Source organism: Ictalurus furcatus, chromosome 13, assembly GCF_023375685.1.
Source record: "Ictalurus furcatus strain D&B chromosome 13, Billie_1.0, whole genome shotgun sequence".
NCBI classification, from domain to species: Eukaryota; Metazoa; Chordata; class Actinopteri; order Siluriformes; family Ictaluridae; genus Ictalurus; species Ictalurus furcatus.
Genome location: NC_071267.1, coordinates 3,443,187 through 3,461,331, shown reverse-complemented (window position 1 = coordinate 3,461,331; position 18,145 = coordinate 3,443,187). Strand labels below are relative to the sequence as shown.

The following is an 18,145-nucleotide window of genomic DNA, read 5'->3' as shown; positions in this document are numbered from 1 at the left end:
TTTTTCAACCCTCAGGGGCCCTCTCAGTATGTGGGACCCCAAACAATTGCCTACCTTGCCTGCCCTCTAGATATGCCTCTGGGTGTGCCTGATCAGAAGCCCGGTGATTGAGAAAGAGGCAGTGTATGGTCTGGGAAGTGTAGTTCATGGCAGCCATGTCTGTAGGCCGGGAAGCATGTTGGGAGATCTATGATGTTCTTGTGGTGAATCCATAGTTGAAAAAAGTCATTGCCCATTTCCTTGTGAAGATTTGAACACCAAATAGGAATGAGAGTCTGTTGTTTTGTAATGGATTGTGGTGTAAGTAGACAACTGACTTGTTGCATCACTAGAGGGAGGCAGAGAGCACTGTCTTAATCATAATCAGTGGCCATCAGTCCCACCTGTCTTCAGTCAACCTTGCCATACATGCAGTCCTCTTCACAATGATTGGAATTCTCTTGTTTTTGCTATACACTGAAGACATTTTGGTTTGAGTTCAAAAGATGAATATGAGACAACGGATCAAAATTGAAGCTTTAATTTCCTGTTATATACATCTAGATGTGTTAAACAGCTTAGAACATTTTGAGGTGAGCAAAAATATTGGAACAGAAAGTCTTCAAGGAAATCAAAGTAGATAACACTAGTTAGTTGCATATCCCTTCCTTGCAATAAATAATCAAGCGGCGTTCCACTGACATCACTCTTCTTTTGTGATGCTTTTCCAGGCTTTTACCACAGCTTCTTTCAGTTGTTGTTTGTTTTGAGGGGTTTCCCCCTTTAGTCTCCTCTTCAGGAGGTGAAATGCATGCTCAAATACACAAATCCCAAAGGCCATGCTCCAAAATAAAGTGGAAAGATTACCTAGAAGAGTGGAGGTTATTATAACAGCAAAGGGGGACTAAATCTATAATGGGATATTCAACAAGCACATATGGGTTTGATGGTATTGTTGTTTTTTTTCCCATCTTCACACCCACACACAATCAATGCGATGGAGACAAATTATGACCACATGCTACCAAGCCCCCGAAATAATAGCCTGTCCAGGTAGGTATAAATGGCGTTGGCACATTTATAACACACATTTGGAACTTGTTCTTCCAGCAACCAACAATCACAGTGTAGCACAGGATTCAAGCACTGGACATGGTTCTATAGACAGGAAGTGATGCATATAAAGAATCAGTGCACCCTCTAGTGGGCATGCGCAACAGCACCTCCAACCAACTTTGCCAAATTCACCCCTACCTTTAATGGTCACCATCCCGGTGAACACAGAGTCCCAGGAGTAGAACGCCTAAAGGATGTCCTAGAAACTAAACCCATTCCTGACTGATCAAGTGACTGAGCTATATGAAGATCTAGAGAAGTTTCTAAATTCAACTCTTGCTCTCGTGTGGTCACCTGGGGTTGAGACGCTAAAGATGAACCTATACTCATGACAGAGTAATTATTTTGTACCCCTGTTGGACTAGACTGAAGTACTGAGAGCTGAGAACTAGAATCAACGTGGACTTGACCCTCAGAGTTCCTTACACCCGTTCTCGTGTGGACTGTGGGCACTTGTGAATAATCTCCAATTCTAGGTCCTTCTGGCTCTACTCATTCCTGGGACTGGAAAGGGCCAGTAGACCTGACCCATTGGTTTACCTGGCATATTTTTGCCAGGTAAGAACAGACTTAAGTTCTTAGCAATGGACAGTTTTAATGGGGCCATCTTCTCCATGTGGTCTGATCTTATACAGCGTTCCCACTTCATCAATGTAGGTCACAATCTCAAACATAGTGGAGCACCAGACATCCTGAATCTTATGGCAACCATGAAAATGATTCTTACAATACACTAAAGTGCCAGGGGGTAGTACTGCTACTGAGTCAGGGCAATTGGTCCTATGATGAATGACCACAGTCTCCAAGTGCCTTCAGGAACTGGTATAAATGGAGGTCAAATACTTTTGGTGTTGGGCCACCCAATCTGAGTGGGCACTATCTCCTTCCCCTTCTTCACTACCATCAAGCAAACTATCCACTGGTAGCTTAGGTTTTTGGCCAAACATCAACTCATATGGGTAGTGTTAAGTCGACTGGTGCATCAAAAAGGAGCTGTGGAAGCAATTGTTACCAGGCTACTAATTTCAGCTGCAAATCCACTGGCCACCCCAATAGCACCATTGTGCCCATTACCTTTATTCAAGGTCCCAGTTGAAAGAATTGACATGGACCTCATCAGGCCATTAGAGAGATGCGCACGAGTGTATTGATTTGTGCCTCCATGCATGCTGAACATACACTGGTGCATAGGCACTTTTCTGAATCATCTCCTGGGTTGACCAAGACACTGTTCATGTCACAGCAAAGGTTGGCATGTTGCAAGGGAAATTTTCCACTGTATTTTCACATCTACTCTTTGGCACAAGCCTCATGAATGTGAAACAGTGTAAAGCGCTTCGGAACCACTAAGGTCAAAAAAGCGCTATATAAGTGCAGACCATTTACCATTAACATGCCTGCTCCTGCCTCGTACTTTGGGATCAGTTGGCTGTACATTTCCGGACGTGTACTTAAGCCTCGTCAGTCTCCATGCCCGGGGCAGATCATTGCCGTTGCTTTGTACAGCAGATATTTCGTTACGTGTGTTGATTTCTCCTGTGTATGACCTTCTGCCTGTTCTTGACTTTGTATCTGCTCTGTCCCTATAATTTTAATGATTCATTTCCCAAACTGCTGGAAATGTGGGACGGATTCTAACTCTTCACCAAAACTGCGTCATCCTGGAGAAGAGGTTTGAGGTGAGACTCCTGTCATACCCCAGTCCTGGTGAGTTTATTATTCTTAATGCTGAAAGACAGAAGAGCATCAGTGTAAACACACAACATCAGCATGAACACCAACACACACACACACATTATTTAGTATGATACAGTAGAGTAAAGAGACAGTAAGTCAGTAACTCACTATAATGTCTCCAGTTTACAGTGTGGATCCTTCAGTAGATCAGAGAGCATCTTCACTACTGATTCTCCTGGATTATTACCCTTCAGATCCAGTTCTCTCAGGTGTGATGAGGAGTTTGACCTCAGAGCTGAAGCCAGAGCAGCACAACCTTCATCTGTAATACTGCAGTTATACATCCTGCAAAAAAAACCTTCTCACACTTAACACACTCAGTTTTAGCTCTGAAAACATCAGCTACACAAAATCTTTATATACAGAACATTTACTCTCATCTCACACACACAACAATGACAATATATCACATCACTACAATTACAATCACCACAGATGGACACTGGATGCAGCTGTGTTTATTAAAACTCTGCTGTGTGTGTGTGTGTGTGTGTGTACCTCAGTATCTCCAGTGTACATTGTGGATTCTCCCACACAGCCTCTTCATTTTAGGGTTAAAACTGATTTTTATTTTAAAATCTCAATGATCTAATTTATATTTTATTTTCTGTTTGATTACTTATTTATTTCTTAAGGAATTTTTAGGTTTTAATATTGTATTTTTATCTTTAATGTTGTGATGCAATATTTTTGTTTTAAAGGGGACCTATTATGCAAAATTCACTTTTAAATGGTGTTTGAACATAAATGTGTGTCGGCAGAATGTGTACACAACCACCCTACGATGGTAAAAATCCACCCATTCCTTTTTTATATTCCCAATAAATCATAAACAGTCTCTCAAAATGAGCCTTTTTTGTTGTCACCCTAACGTGATGTCACATTGGAATAAACCCCGCCCAGGGACTCTGCTCTATTAGCATAGCTCCTCCCTTGAGTGAGCTGCACACAATCGGCCATGTTCTCCGCGCTGGAGCAGCTACAATGATGAGAAGAATGTCTCAGCTTCGTAAGCTTTGTAAGTGTTCTGTTGTTGGCTGTAAGAATGAACATGAGTCTTCATGTACTCCCGGCATCAAAGACACTGAAGACGCAGTGAAGTTTTATTTTTGAAGGAAATGTGCCCCCAAAATACCTCGAATCATTTCACACCAGACTGCTTTGTGAATCAATAGAAAAGAGTCTTTCTTTGTGGTCAATAGAAAGCAGGATTTGATAAAAACTTGAATCTCAAGCATGGATCAGTACCCACTGTTCGTGATCCAGCTTCATATCCAAAAGACGTAAATATCACACTTTATATTTTGGGAATGTTTGCAAATCGATTTTTCGAATGAGCTTGTTGGCAGATTACATGGCTAAATGTGGCTAAAGTACCAGAGTTATGTCGTCATTTTTATTTTTAACCCTGAAAACACACCTTTATTATGCACAATACAGTAAGGTGATTGTCTTTTTGAAAACTGTGTAGGTTTTCTGTGAATCATTTTACACCAGGCTGTTTTGTGAATAAGGTTGTTAGCAGATTCCACAGCTAATGTAGTATTAGAAGCAGGAGCTGGTCTCTGCTGGAAAGGGGGTGGGGCGCAGCAGCTCATTTGCATTTAAAGAGACAAACACCAAAACAGCCTGTTTTTGCTTCCACCCAAAAAGGGGCCTTTACAGCAGGGTATACGATCTGTGGGGTATTTTGGGCTGAAACTTCACAGACACATTCTGGGGACACCTGAGACTTATATTACATCTTGTAAAAAGGCTTAAAATAGGTCTCCTTTAATATTATATTCATCATTTTATTGTATTTTCCATTGTGAAGCACTCTGAGCTGCATTTTATGTATGAAATGTGCTATATAAATAAAGTTATTATTATTAATTATTATTACTACTTTTGTTGGGTGTGTGTGTGTGTGTGTGTGTGTGTGTGTGTGTGTGTGTGTGTACCTCAGTGTCTCCAGTGTACAGTGTGGATTCTCCAGTCCAGCAGAGAGCAGCTTCATTCCTGAATCCTGCAGTTTATTGTAACCCAGGTCCAGTTCTCTCAGTCTGGAGGAGTTTGAGCTGAGAAACTGAGGACAGAACTCTACAGCTTTCCTCTGTCAGATTACACACACACAGTCTGGAAGAGAAATGATGAAGTGTTAGATTTATTTATCTGATTGTGAAATGAGGTTTTTCCATCAGGTGGGAAATAAAGTGTTTACCTGAATACAAGATTCTAATGTCAGGATAAAAATATAAAATGAACAGCCTGTGTATAAACAATAATCTAGTATTGGCATGTTATTAAAGTAAATGTGTGTGTAATGTACACTGATCTGCACGCTGTAGAAATAAATGTACTTTGTTCTGATGTGAGAAGTGATGTAGATATTTCAGCATTAACACACAGCTGAGTTTCACAGAGACGCTAAAACTGTTGGAGTTCATTGTTCTTTGGAGCTTAATCTAACTTTCACACACATACAAATCACATAACACACAGACACACACACACAGAAAAACAAAGCGCAACGGCAGAAACAATGCTAATCCACACCATATAAAATACACTAATATTTTACTAATATAAAACACTGGGCCTCATTTATCACACTGGATACGAATTAATTTCTTCATAAACAGTGTGTAGGAGCATTTACACAAGAACTCTTTAATGTGCAAATTAAAATGTAATGTTATGGAACATTAACAGGATGTTGAGAGAAAAGGTTGATGAGGTGTTGGATCAGAGTTAAATGGGCGTGGCCACTCAGCACAAGAGCTAGCTCTTTATGTATGTGCATAGCTGCTTTATCTGCTCTTTATTCCCACCCTCAACCCAGTGTTTCTCCACCAACACCTCACTGTCCTCTACTTCCACATTCATCAGGCACTTATGGAGGAGTTCTGGACTGAGCTGGAGCTTATTTTCTGCTAGCTATGAGAGAGAGCAACTCTCCTCTACTTCAAGAAAACCGTATCCACCTCCACCTCCGCTGTTGAGTATTGGAGCTAATATACAACACACGAATACCTCAGTGTTGCTGAGTCTCACGAGACAAATAAGCAACTGCAGCTTCAAAAACAAACCCAATATTATTATATCCTGTTACAGGCTCAATGTAAACAGACTCAATAAATGAGCCTACAACATATTAAACTGAAACCACTCGGATGGGGGCGAACTTTCAGTGCCATTTTTTCTTTTATTTAAAATAAAATCCACAAACTGAGTATTACAAATAAAAACTACAATTTTACACAACTGTTTGTCCAAATATATAAGACTGAAAAGAACCCAATACCCACAGACACACACCAAGTATATATTATTCATTTAAATAACATTTTTATTTATTATTAATGTTAAATATGAATAAAATAAAGTAACATATATATAAATGATTGTTTAATATATAGCCTATTATTGTTGTGGAGTGAGGGGGTCCTTGTGGATTGTTCGAAATATGCTAGGGGTCCAAAGCTCACAAAAGGTTGAGAACCACTGGTCTAGTGTATGAATTTTAGAAAGGTAAAATCGTCTCAAATGGAACACATTAGTTTTTTTACTAACCTGAAAGTTTGCCCCCATCCGATTAATCGAAAAAATATTCTGCCAACTAATGGATTATGAAAATAATCGTTAGTGGCAGCCCTAATATTTTATACATGTACATACATACACATACAGTATCTCACAAAAGTGAGTACACCCCTCACATTTTTGTAAATATTTAATTATAACTTTTCATGTGACAACACTGAAGAAATGACACTTTGCAACAATGTAAAGTAGTGAGTGTACAGCTTGTGTAACAGTGTAAATTTGCTGTCCCCTCAAAATAACTCACGACACAGCCATTAATGTCTAAACTGCTGGAAACAAAAGTGAGTTACATGTTATGAATGTACAAAAAGCACTGAATTCTACAGTCCTAGCAATCCTGGGTTGATTGGTAGAGCCTGTCATTCCCCAGGGATTGGTTCAAATACCAGGTTTAATTACATATTATTGTTGGTGTGACATTTAATTTGACTCTCTGAATTATCTTTTGCTTATTTTATCCATCACTGTGACACTTGAACTTGTCTACTACTCACAGGTTTTTGCAAATTATCATTTCATTTGTAAATAAATTTAAAATAAATACATCAATGGACTCAGTCAGCTCAGCTAACGTGATACCTGTGAATGCACACGAATAACGAAATTGATTAATTTTAAAAACATCTCATTTGAATATATTTTGATACACTGAACAAAAAATTATATTATATTTAAACATTTTTAAAACTTTCCTACCGACCCCCTGCAATTACACCACTGACCACTAGGGGTCCGCGGAAACACTGCACTCGATGGTAGAGTACACAGTACATAGTATAGTATAGTACAGTACAAGAGTATAGTACGTCATTTGGGACACAACTTTAGTATTTACTCTCCAAAGAGTGTTTTCAGAACAGAAGTAACATAATGAGTAAATGTACCGCGTGCAGACCAACTAATCGAAATGATTCATTGACAACGATTTTCATAATCAATTATTATAGATTATTATCGATTAGTTGTTGCAGCTCTATTTAAAACACCAAAACAATATATTTAATAAAAAAAATCATAAGTGGCAACAAAGCTTATAGGGAGGAGAGGCACTATCCACTCATCTCTGATCACCTGCCAGCAGAATAATAACTGGGACGATGGAAAGGGAGATTACATTAGAACTGTAACTACAATTTGTATATATATATATATATATATATATATATATATATATATATATATATATATATATATATATATATATATATATATATATATATGAGTATGTGAAGGGAATTCTCAAATACCTATGATGAATGTATTCACTTATTTACCTCTTTGAATAAGCTGATCAAACTGCTATCCTGTATTATAGCTGACACATGTATTTTTGTGTCAGCATGACACATGACTTATTTTGTATTATCACTATGTGCTGTGTGTTTTGTCTAAATCTGTCTGGTACCTGCACTAGTAGAAAACGTCCACGCACTGCTTCTTATCTCCGTGTATAAATAACTCCTGTTTTGCAATAATAAACTGAGATCTCTCTGTGAACAGCATGTGTGTCAGTGTGTGTTCATTGGGACTCTCCGGGTACCCGAACACTCGGCGGAAATCCACACATAGCCCAGAATTAAGAGTTAAACGTAGAAGATAAAGGCTGAAGAAGGCATGACGGGGGACTGACGGACCTAATCTGAGATTTCCCGTAAATCTAACAGTATGTTATGCTTGTTTTTGTGTTATAACCTGCAGTAATTGTGGCAAGGTGAATTATATTGGAGTTGGGGTGCTCGAGTCAAATTATGAACGAATTCGGACTCGTCACACACTCAAGTAAATTTGTACTCAAACTTGATATGGACTCGGACATTTTGGACTCGGTAGTTTTTCTGAGTACAGTCGAGTCCGCGTCATGTGTAATATGAAAAGAAAGATAACAAATAAATAACATCATAAACAGACATCCACCTCCCCCGGAAGTTCCGGGAGTCTCCCGTATACTGATAGCAGCTCCCTGACGGCCACAAATTATATACGATATCCTGGAAATCGATTTTTTTTTTTAAGAGTGATCGAGAGACGAGTAGGCGTAGAGAGGGGAAAGATGGAAAGGGGGGTGGGGTGTTGCAGCTGATTTGCATTTAAATAGACACACCAAAACAGCCTGTTTTTGCTTCCACCCAAAAAGGGGCATTTACAGCAGGGGATAAGATCTGTGGGGTATTTTGGGCTGAAACTTCATAGACACATTCTGGGGACACCTTATTACATCTTGTAAAAAGGCTTAATATTATATTTGTCATTTTATTTTATTTTCCACTGTGAAGCACTTTGAGCTGCATTTTATATATGAAATGTGCTATATAAATAAAGTTATTATTATTATTATTATTATTATTACTGTTGGTGGTGTGTGTGTGTGTGTACCTGAGTGTCTCCAGTGCACAGTGTGGATTCTCCAGTCCAGCAGAGAGCAGCTTCACTCCTGAATCCTGCAGTTTATTCTTACTCAGGTTCAGTTCTCTCAGTCTGGAGGAGTTTGAGCTGAGAACTGAGGACAGAACTCTACAGCTTTCCTCTGTCAGATTACACCCACACAGCCTGTAAGAGAAATGATGAAGTGTTAGATTTATTTATCTGATTGTGAAATGAGGTCTTTCCATCAGGTGGGAAAAAAAGTGTTTACCTGAATACAAGGTTCTAATGTCAGGATAAAAATATAAAATGAACAGCCTGTGTATAAACAATAAACTAGTATTGGCATGTTATTAAAGTAAATGTGTGTGTAATGTACACTGATCTACACGCTGTAGAAATAAATGTACTTTGTTCTGATGTGAGAAGTGATGTAGATATTTCAGCATTAACACAAAGCTGAGTTTCACAGGGACGCTAAAACTGTTGGAGTTCATTGTTCTTTGGAGCTTAATCTAACACACACACACACACACACAGAAAAAATAAAGCTCAACAGCAGAAACAATACTAATCCACACCATATAAAATACACACTTGAATGTTTTACTCATATAAAACACTGGGCCTCATTTATCACACTGGATACAAATTAATTTCTTCATAAACAGTGTGTAGGAGCATTTACACAAGAACTCTTTAATGTGCAAATTAAAATGTAATGTTATGGAACATTTACAGGATGTTGAGAGAAAAGGTTGATGAGGTGTTGGATCAGAGTTAAATGGGCGTGGCCACCCAGCACAAGGGCTAGCTCTTTATGTATGTGCATAGCTGCTTTATCTGCTCTTTATTCTGACCCTCAACCCAGTGTTTCTCCACCAACACCTCACTGTCCTCTACTTTCACATTCATCAGTCACTTATGGAGGAGTTCTGGACTGAGCTGGAGCTTGGGGAAATCAACACTGGACGAGTGTGCTCATTCTTCTTCCTGTATTCATCTCTCCTCAACCCCTTAAGCCCCAACACTTGCATTCATTCCACTGGCAGGTATGAACACATACCTGAGTTCAGCATTGATTTGTTTTGTGATCTCACGCACTACAGTAGTGGTTAATGGCTCATATGAAAGTAGACACTTAAGACTTTAAGAATTAGCAGTTATTTCAAGTATTTCTTCTTTTACCTAGCCTACCTGGGGCAATATATTCAGAATTTTTTTTTAATTATATAAAAATAATTTACTTTTAACACAATTGTTATATCTTCACAGCAAATGTTGATATCAACCCCATTCTTGGTCTCAAAGATGCCCCAAGTACTTGTCCATGAACACCAAAATATGAGGAAGTTATCGCTAGCCACTAAAATTGTGTGTAAGGTTATCCAAACACACGTAAAAACCTCTCCAAAATGGCACAAAACCTCTCCAAATCGCAACAAACATCTCTAAATGGCATAAAACCTCTCTAAATGGCACAAAGCCTTTAAAAATTGCAGACTTCTAGAAATAGCAAACATTAAAAAAAAAAAAAAAGACACAAAATGAAAACAAATGGCAGTAGCATGAACTCTGTTACACAATGTGTAATTTCACACACAAAAAAAGTCTGAAACATACTTATAAAATGTAATGTTTATTTAAAATAGTGCCAGAGCCCCAGGTGAAGGAGCACTTGCTCTCCTAATGGCTCAAATGATAGACACACGAGTGACCAGTAGAAAACTAGCGATCAGAAAAAAACTGCCAAACATGCAAAAACCTGCTGTATAAAGTTTTGCAGGAAGACCGCTAGAGCAGAGCGGCCATTTACTGATAGTTTCTCTGCACGGCCCTGTAGCGCTGTGCTGATTGCCCTGTACCCGCTGACACACAACTCAAGACCAATGGATGCACGCGTAAACGGTTTGGTTGTGCTGATTACGCGTTTGATTTTCTCAGCCTCTGACTGGTCAATCATGTCGAATTTGGGCTTGTTTAAAAGCTAGAAGTATCTATAATTGGTCCATGTGGGTGTCAATCAAGTTAGACTGCCCGATTAAAATTTAGGAGGCGGGTTGTTCAGCATAGCCAAAGCAGATTAGCTTTTTTTTTAGAACGTGTCTTATATTCCAGAGGAGTGGGATATAAAAACACGTAATGCATTTTGAAGAGGACATTTGTGATTAAATATGGAACTTTGCGTTTGTTTTCTTCAATAAAGCTGATGGACTTTATACCGATGGAAATGTGCATGATTTATAAAACCGCGAGCGAACTGGATTTCCGTCTATGTAGGTAATGTAAGGTAGTAAACGTTTATACAAGTCCGATCTTGGGTTAAATGTTATAATTTTATTGTGGCAGTTGTATACGGTGTTTTACTATCAAAAAAGCTTTAGTCCTGCTCTCCGATTTATCTCTGCCTCAATGTTTTCGTGGAGAGGTGTGAATTGTTTGCCCAGCAGGGAGCTCAAACTCCGCCCCTTTCCCATCCCCCTGCACACCAGCAGTTAAGCACACAGCTGCAACTAACGATTATTTTCACAATCGATTTGTTGGTCAATTATTTATTTATTGTTAATAATCGATTAATCGTATGGGGGTGAACTTTCAGTGCCATTTTTTCATTTATTTGAATTATAATAATTATTACTGTTGGTGTGTGTGTGTGTGTACCTCAGTGTCTCCAGTGTACAGTGTGGATTCTCCAGTCCAGCAGAGAGCAGCTTCACTCCTGAATCCTGCAGGTTATTGTAACTCAGGTTCAGTTCTCTCAGTTTGGAGGAGTTTGAGCTGAGAACTGAGGACAGAACTCTACAGCTTTCCTCTGTCAGATTACACCTCCACAGCCTGGAAGTGAAATGATGAAATATCAGAACTCTGACCTCAAACACACAAACACAGTCATAATCCAGCTAAAGTTTACCATGTAACAGAAATGTGAGTGTGTTCCTCTCACACACAGAAATCAGAGAACAGGACACCACATCAGTGCTATTATTATTATTATTATTTATTATTATTATTATTATTATTATTATTATAAACAAATGCTTTATTATAATAAAGCATTTGTTCAAACAAAAACCCTTCTGTTTCCATTCCTTTAAGGATCATTGTAACTGATAATAAATAATGATAATAAATAATGATAATAATAATAATAATAATAATAATATCAGTAACAATGGTATTTAAAGGACTGAAAACAGATGGTTTTTTGTTTGAACAAATGCTTTCTTATAATTGAAACTTGAAACCATTTTTTAATGAAAGTATGTGTTAAAAGGTCTCCAACTAAAAAATAAATAAAATGAATAAGAAATCTCCCGTTTGAAGAAAAGGAGCAGGACGTGCTGTGGCTTTGTTTGGAAATATTTCGTTGGTGAAACAGAACAGAAACAGACAATAAAATGTAAGACAGGTAATATTAACTTATTCTTTCTGTTAGCATAGCATAAATAAAAATAAAATGAGATGTTTAAAATGTCTAAAATAATAATGTCTAAAATAAATTAATATGTACTGTAGCTGCACAGCCAGACTGCTCCTGTACCTTTAACTCACACACACACACACACACGTCATATGTTGTATTCATATTGTTCCCACGATGACAGTGTTATGTTTTTCTTGTTCTCAATTGTGAAGTTCTGTTCAATGTCTCTTTCAAGTAAAAGGAGAAAAGAAAAAGTGCCTTTCACTGGTGTTTAGTTCACAAAATGATCAAAAAGCAGTCATGAATACATGCAGTTATTTTGTAGAGATCATTTTCATCAGTTTTAGAGAAAAGGTAATAAATGGTGATATAAGGTTTTGTCCATATGGCCCAGATCTCAGTGCAGACGTAACGTGTTAGTGTAAAAAGTGAAACAATCTTCTGTAACAGTACCAGAGGTTTGTTTAAAGAGGATTAGAGTAACTATTAACAAGCATTAATCCAAACAGTGCAGTTCAGTGTTACATTAAAATAACAAACCATGCAGTAATACATTTATAAATAAAAATACTCACTCAGCTTTTCTGGAGGCTTTGACCACTGGCAGCAGCTTCAGAAGACATTCCTCTGATCGGTCATATTTCCTCAAATCAAACTCATCCAGCTCCTGATCTGAGTTCAGTAACACAAACACCACTGCTGACCACTGAGCAGGAGAGAGTCTGGTTCTCCTGAGACGACGGTCACCTCCTCTGTTCAGGTAAGTCTGTACTTCCTGCACTAGAGAATGATCATTCAGTTCATTCAGACAGTGGAACAGATTGATGGATTTCTCTGGAGATGGATTCTCCCTGATCTTCTCCTTGATGTACTCGACTGTTTCCTGTTTGCTGTGAGAGCTGCTTCCTGTCTGGGGCATTAAGCCTCGTAAGAGAGTCTGATTGGACTCCAGTGAGCGACCCAGAAGGAAGCGGAGGAACAGGTCCAGGTGTCCAGTCTCACTCTGTAAGGCCTTGTCCACTGCACTCCTGAGGAGATCAGACATTATTGACTTTCTGAAAAGATCAGACAGATCAGTGGTTTGTTCTGATACATTTCTGCTGTTGAAGGAGAGAAATGTGTATAAAGCAGCCAGAAACTCCTGAACACTCAGATGTACAAAGCTGAACACTTTCCCCAGGTAAAGCCCAAACTCCTCTCTGAAGATTTGGGTACACACTCCTGAGTACACTGCCACTTCTCCAACATCAATGCCACACTCTCTCAGGTCTTCCTCATAGAAGATCAGATTTCCTTTCTCCAGCTGTTGGAAAGCCAGTTTCCCCAGTGCCAGGATACTCTCTCTGGTCTGCTGAGGATCAGGGTCACATTTCTGATGGTACTTTTGGTCCTTGTGTTTGATCTGAAAGATCAGGAAGTGTGTGAACATTTGAGTCAGGGTCTTGGGGACCTCTCCACTCTCTGCTTCACCCAACACTCTCTCTAGAACAGTGGCTGAGATCCAGCAGAAGACTGGGATGTGGCACATGATGTAGAGGCTTCTTGAAGACTTCATGTGTGTGATGATTTTATTGGCCAGGCTCTGATCACTGATCCTCTTCCTGAATTACTCCTCTTTCTGAGGATCACTGAAGCCTCGTACCTCTGTTACCTGGTCTACACACTCAGGAGGGATCTGATTGGCTGCTCCTGGTCGAGAGGTTATCCAGAGGAGAGCAGAGGGAAGCAGATTCCCCTTGATGAGGTTTGTCAGCAGTACATCCACCGAGGCTGACTCTGTCACATCACATAATCTCTCATTCTTCTGGAAATTTAGAGGAAGTCGACACTCATCCAGACCATCAAAGATCAACACCACTGTGTAGGAGTCTAGTAATTCTAGTTTTCTCATTTCTGGGAAAAAGTGATGAAGAAGCTCCATCAGACTGAGATTTCTCTGCTTCATCAGATTCAGCTCTCTAAAGGGAAGTGGAAACATGAAGGTGACGTCCTGATTTGCTTTTCCTTCAGACCAGTCCAGAATGAACTTCTGCACAGAGACTGTTTTTCCAATTCCAGCAACTCCTTTAGTCAGCACTCTTCTGATGGACTTGTCTTTAAAGAGCTCATTACATTTGATGGGTGTCTCCTGTGTTGCTGGTCTCCTGGACACTGTCTCAATCTGTCTCACCTCATGTTCATTATTGACGTCTCCACTCCAACCCTCTGTGATGTAGAGATCTGTATAGATCTCATTCAGAAGTGCTGACCTTCCATGCTGTGAGATTCCTTCATTAATTCTTTTAAACTTCTCTCTCAGGCTGGATTTCAGCTCTGTCTGATACACAGAGGCCACAGACTCTAATAAACAAAGTAATAACATGTTTTAATGCAAAATCACTGAGCACAATATAAAATGTAAAATTCTTTCAAATGCTGCTGTTCATTCCTGATTCATGGACTAAATATTATTGAAGGAACAGGACCACTTTACAGAGTAATCACAAACTGGACCACGAACAGAACAGAAAAGCACCAGATGTACATGATACTAAACTCAAACTTCAAACTAAAGGTGTTCATATCTAAAACTATTTCCTCTCTCTAAAGTGAACCTGATGGAATAAAGCCATGACTCAGAACTCTTACTGTTGTGCAGTGTGTTAGCGAGATCTGTGTGGTTCATGTTCTTCAGGACGTGCAGTGTGATCTTCAGCGCTCCCTCTCTGACACTGTGCAGATCCTCCTCATCCTCCACCTCCCTCTCAGTGCATGCTGGGTAATCTGGACTCAGGACCTTTCTAAACCTCTTCAGCTCATTCTTTATCAGAGTGATGACTTTGTGTTCCAGCTCCTGGTTAGAAACACACAGGAACACATCTAAATATTATAATGTTACACACTGAGAGATGCTTTTATTTTATGAAAAGAAGAAAAGTCTCTTTCTATTACCGCAGTTACAACTGAAATTCTGTCTGATTACCCATAATGCTGCTGCACATCGATAAACCTGTGAACCATCATTATCTTAAATAAAAAACCTGCAACCTACTCACACACAAGTTACACATATTAAAAAGACACACACACACCTTGAATATGGAGTCCAGCTGATTTCTGCTGATGTTTGATTTCTTCTTTTGTGGTCTGTGAACAAATAAAACACATGATGTAATATAGACTATATGTATTCATAGCTGCACAACACACTGATACATACAGAGACAGATATTTAACACTATCCTCTTAACACAATACACCGATTTCAGGGTTTCCTCACTGACACTAACATGTTTATGAATAAAATAGTGATCTAGTCATTAATGTCCCAGGTGTAAATGTTGCTGTGTAGCACCACAGACCCTCCAGCTCAGGCATTGCAGGCTGAACTGAACTCTTAAAGCAGTTTTCCTCACTGCCAGTCCGAGAGCTGCAGCACTGCACACTTTAGTGTTTTACTGCTTCAACACCTGATCAAGCTCATGAAGGGCTTCATAATGAGACCAGTGAGTTTGATCAGGTGGAACACTGCTGTAAAACACCTCACTGTACTGACCTCACATCAGGAGAACTGGCTCCGTCTCTGAACGTAAGTGGAGGATCCATTGACCGGTCACTCTTCATGGACACACAGCTGGGTTCTGGTGAGTCTGATCTCTTTCCCTCCATCATTCTGTAATTAGAACAGAAATATCAGCAATAATTAATACTCTGCTGTCTCAGCACTGTTACACAATGTGTTCATCATTAAACACCAATAATTCCATCTTTTTAATTCAGCTACAGTCTGCACACTTATTCAAACAAGAGACACGCTTCATACCTCAGGAATTACACTGATGTCAGGAGTCCCAATCACAGATAACTGACTCAGCTGGGTCTTAAAGCCTGTAGAGTTCACTGGCTCAAAGCTACACTGCTCTTATCCTCCACATTACACAGTCCTTTTCACTCTTCTCTCAGTGAATGATTTCTCTAAACTGTTCTTAGATCAGATCAGTGATATATTCACTGCTATTAAACATCTTAAACCAAAGTTTAGTTCCTCTGTAAACTAGTGAGTGTTGAGATACAGATCTGTTAACATGAGACGGTGTGTATTTATTGTTGGTGAATGGAAAAGTAACTCACCTCTCGTCTTTCTTTAAGTCCTGTTCTCCAGACACACTCATGTTGGAGGTCATGTCTCCTTCTCCAGATTACAGCAGGACACACGTTTACTTCACTCCAACATCGGTGTGTTAAATCAAACCCTGTATCAGCACAGAGTTCACTTACAGGAAATAGTCACGGTATCAAGTCATAAAACAACCTGTGTACATTTAAACTTCAGTACAAACCCACAAAACTCTTCTGCATCTGGTGTTCATTCAGTGTGTTTATATATTATAGCTTTAGATTTAGATACTCACTGTGTTTTTACTCCTGAAATGGTTTATTTTCCCCTCGACACAAAATGGAGCTGCCTAGTTTTACTTTTACTGACACCGTCTAACTGGTTTATCTGGTTTATTCTGCAGAGCAGGAAGGGCCTTGGTGTGTGTGTGTGTGTGTGTGTGTGTGTGTGTGTGTGCGCGTGTGTGTAAATGAACAATATTTAATGGTGGATTTTATGTGATTCTGCAGTAAAACAGTAAAAATATAACAGCGCATTTTCACATGCTACGAAAGGTTTTATCTTCAAAGTGGGCGTCTCCGATCTTTTAGTTTTGTAATTACAGCATTGAAAATAATCCTGGAGGTGCAACTGTTTCCAATATAACATGACCTGCTGGTGAAGCTGCGATAATTTAATCAGTAAACATTGAATAGTGAAATCATATCTAAGTAAAAATCTGATCCCTCCCAATTTCTTAAATATTTCTCTGGGAATATGGAACCAGAAGTTGTTGTTGTTGAGGAAAGGTTTTAACCAATTAATTTTCAAGGTCCCATTTATACAATTAAAACCGATGGCTTGTAGGCCTCCATCTTTAAATTCTTTGGTCATCTCTGCTCTGTTAATGTAATGAATTTTCCTGATCCAGATATAATCAAAATCAACCTGATTTATCTTTATTAATAGCTCTACTTTGAGTATGCAGGATAGATAAAATACTCAACCCAATAAGCTAATATCTCTTAATAACCATGAGCAATGTTTACTTTATTCATCTACTACTTTCCACACATTCATATTTTCACTTTCAATTGAATCTTTGGATATTTACTTGCCCGAGTATTTAACTGTGGATTTTACAGGGATGCTGTAAGCCTCTGTTAAGCGTCTTTGCTGAACTGGCATTAGCTCACACTTATTCAAATTTAGCTTTAGAACGGAGGCTTTGGAGAAAATGTGAATTGTATGTAATATCTTGGGAACTTCCGTTAGCTGCTTCATAGAGGTGGTTGTATCATCTGCTAACTGGCTGGTGATTACTGGTTGCCCAAGTACCTTTAATGGAGCTATGTTTGAATTTGTAATAAAAATAGAAAGCATTTCGGTAAATAATTTCTTTCATTACAAAGAGAAATGGAGAAATAGGGCCTTGTTTAACCCCACGTGTGATGATAAATCGGGGTGAGGTACCTCCTGGTAAGGAGATTGAACTATTTGAATTTTCATAACGAGATTCTATAATGTTTCCAAATTGAAGGATGTCATATTATCTGTTGGTTCTTTTAACATAAGAAAAAAATGGATCTTTAATATGACCCAAAAGTGTATATAGAAATTGAGAGTGAGATATTCCATGACCCTCAGTGGAAAAACACCTTGCATCCTGAGGTGAGGGCGGTTACGACACAGCATTCGGACGCTCGAGCACACAAACGTATAGATGTAAGATTTACCAATTTGTATTTGAGGTAGGAATTTGAATATCGTAGCTATTTCAGCCCATGAAATTTTTTGCTGGTTTTGATCGACAATTTTATTGTCAAAATAATTATTTAGCTATGAAACTGTCAAATATGCATACA

General features: G+C 38.8%; 1 protein-coding gene across 2 annotated transcripts; it reads right to left on the bottom strand.

Moving 5' to 3' along the window:
- Positions 1-474: 474 nt before the first annotated feature.
- On the bottom strand, positions 475-17,349 carry LOC128616760 (NLR family CARD domain-containing protein 3-like). 2 transcript variants are annotated; one of them, XM_053639554.1, is made up of 8 exons: positions 16,597-17,349; positions 16,316-16,437; positions 15,741-15,857; positions 14,834-15,331; positions 12,781-14,545; positions 8,794-8,967; positions 4,776-4,950; positions 475-3,117 (listed from the first exon to the last, which is right to left on the bottom strand). In XM_053639554.1, the coding sequence occupies exons 5-7, from the start codon at positions 13,758-13,760 to the stop codon at positions 4,848-4,850; spliced, it is 1,257 nt and encodes a 418-aa protein (XP_053495529.1). In that variant the 5' UTR covers positions 13,761-14,545; positions 14,834-15,331; positions 15,741-15,857; positions 16,316-16,437; positions 16,597-17,349; the 3' UTR covers positions 475-3,117; positions 4,776-4,847. The 2 variants fall into 2 exon arrangements, with proteins under 2 accessions (XP_053495529.1, XP_053495530.1); XM_053639555.1 differs by lacking the exons at positions 475-3,117; positions 4,776-4,950; positions 8,794-8,967 and adding an exon at positions 9,805-11,616.
- Positions 17,350-18,145: the final 796 nt, after the last annotated feature.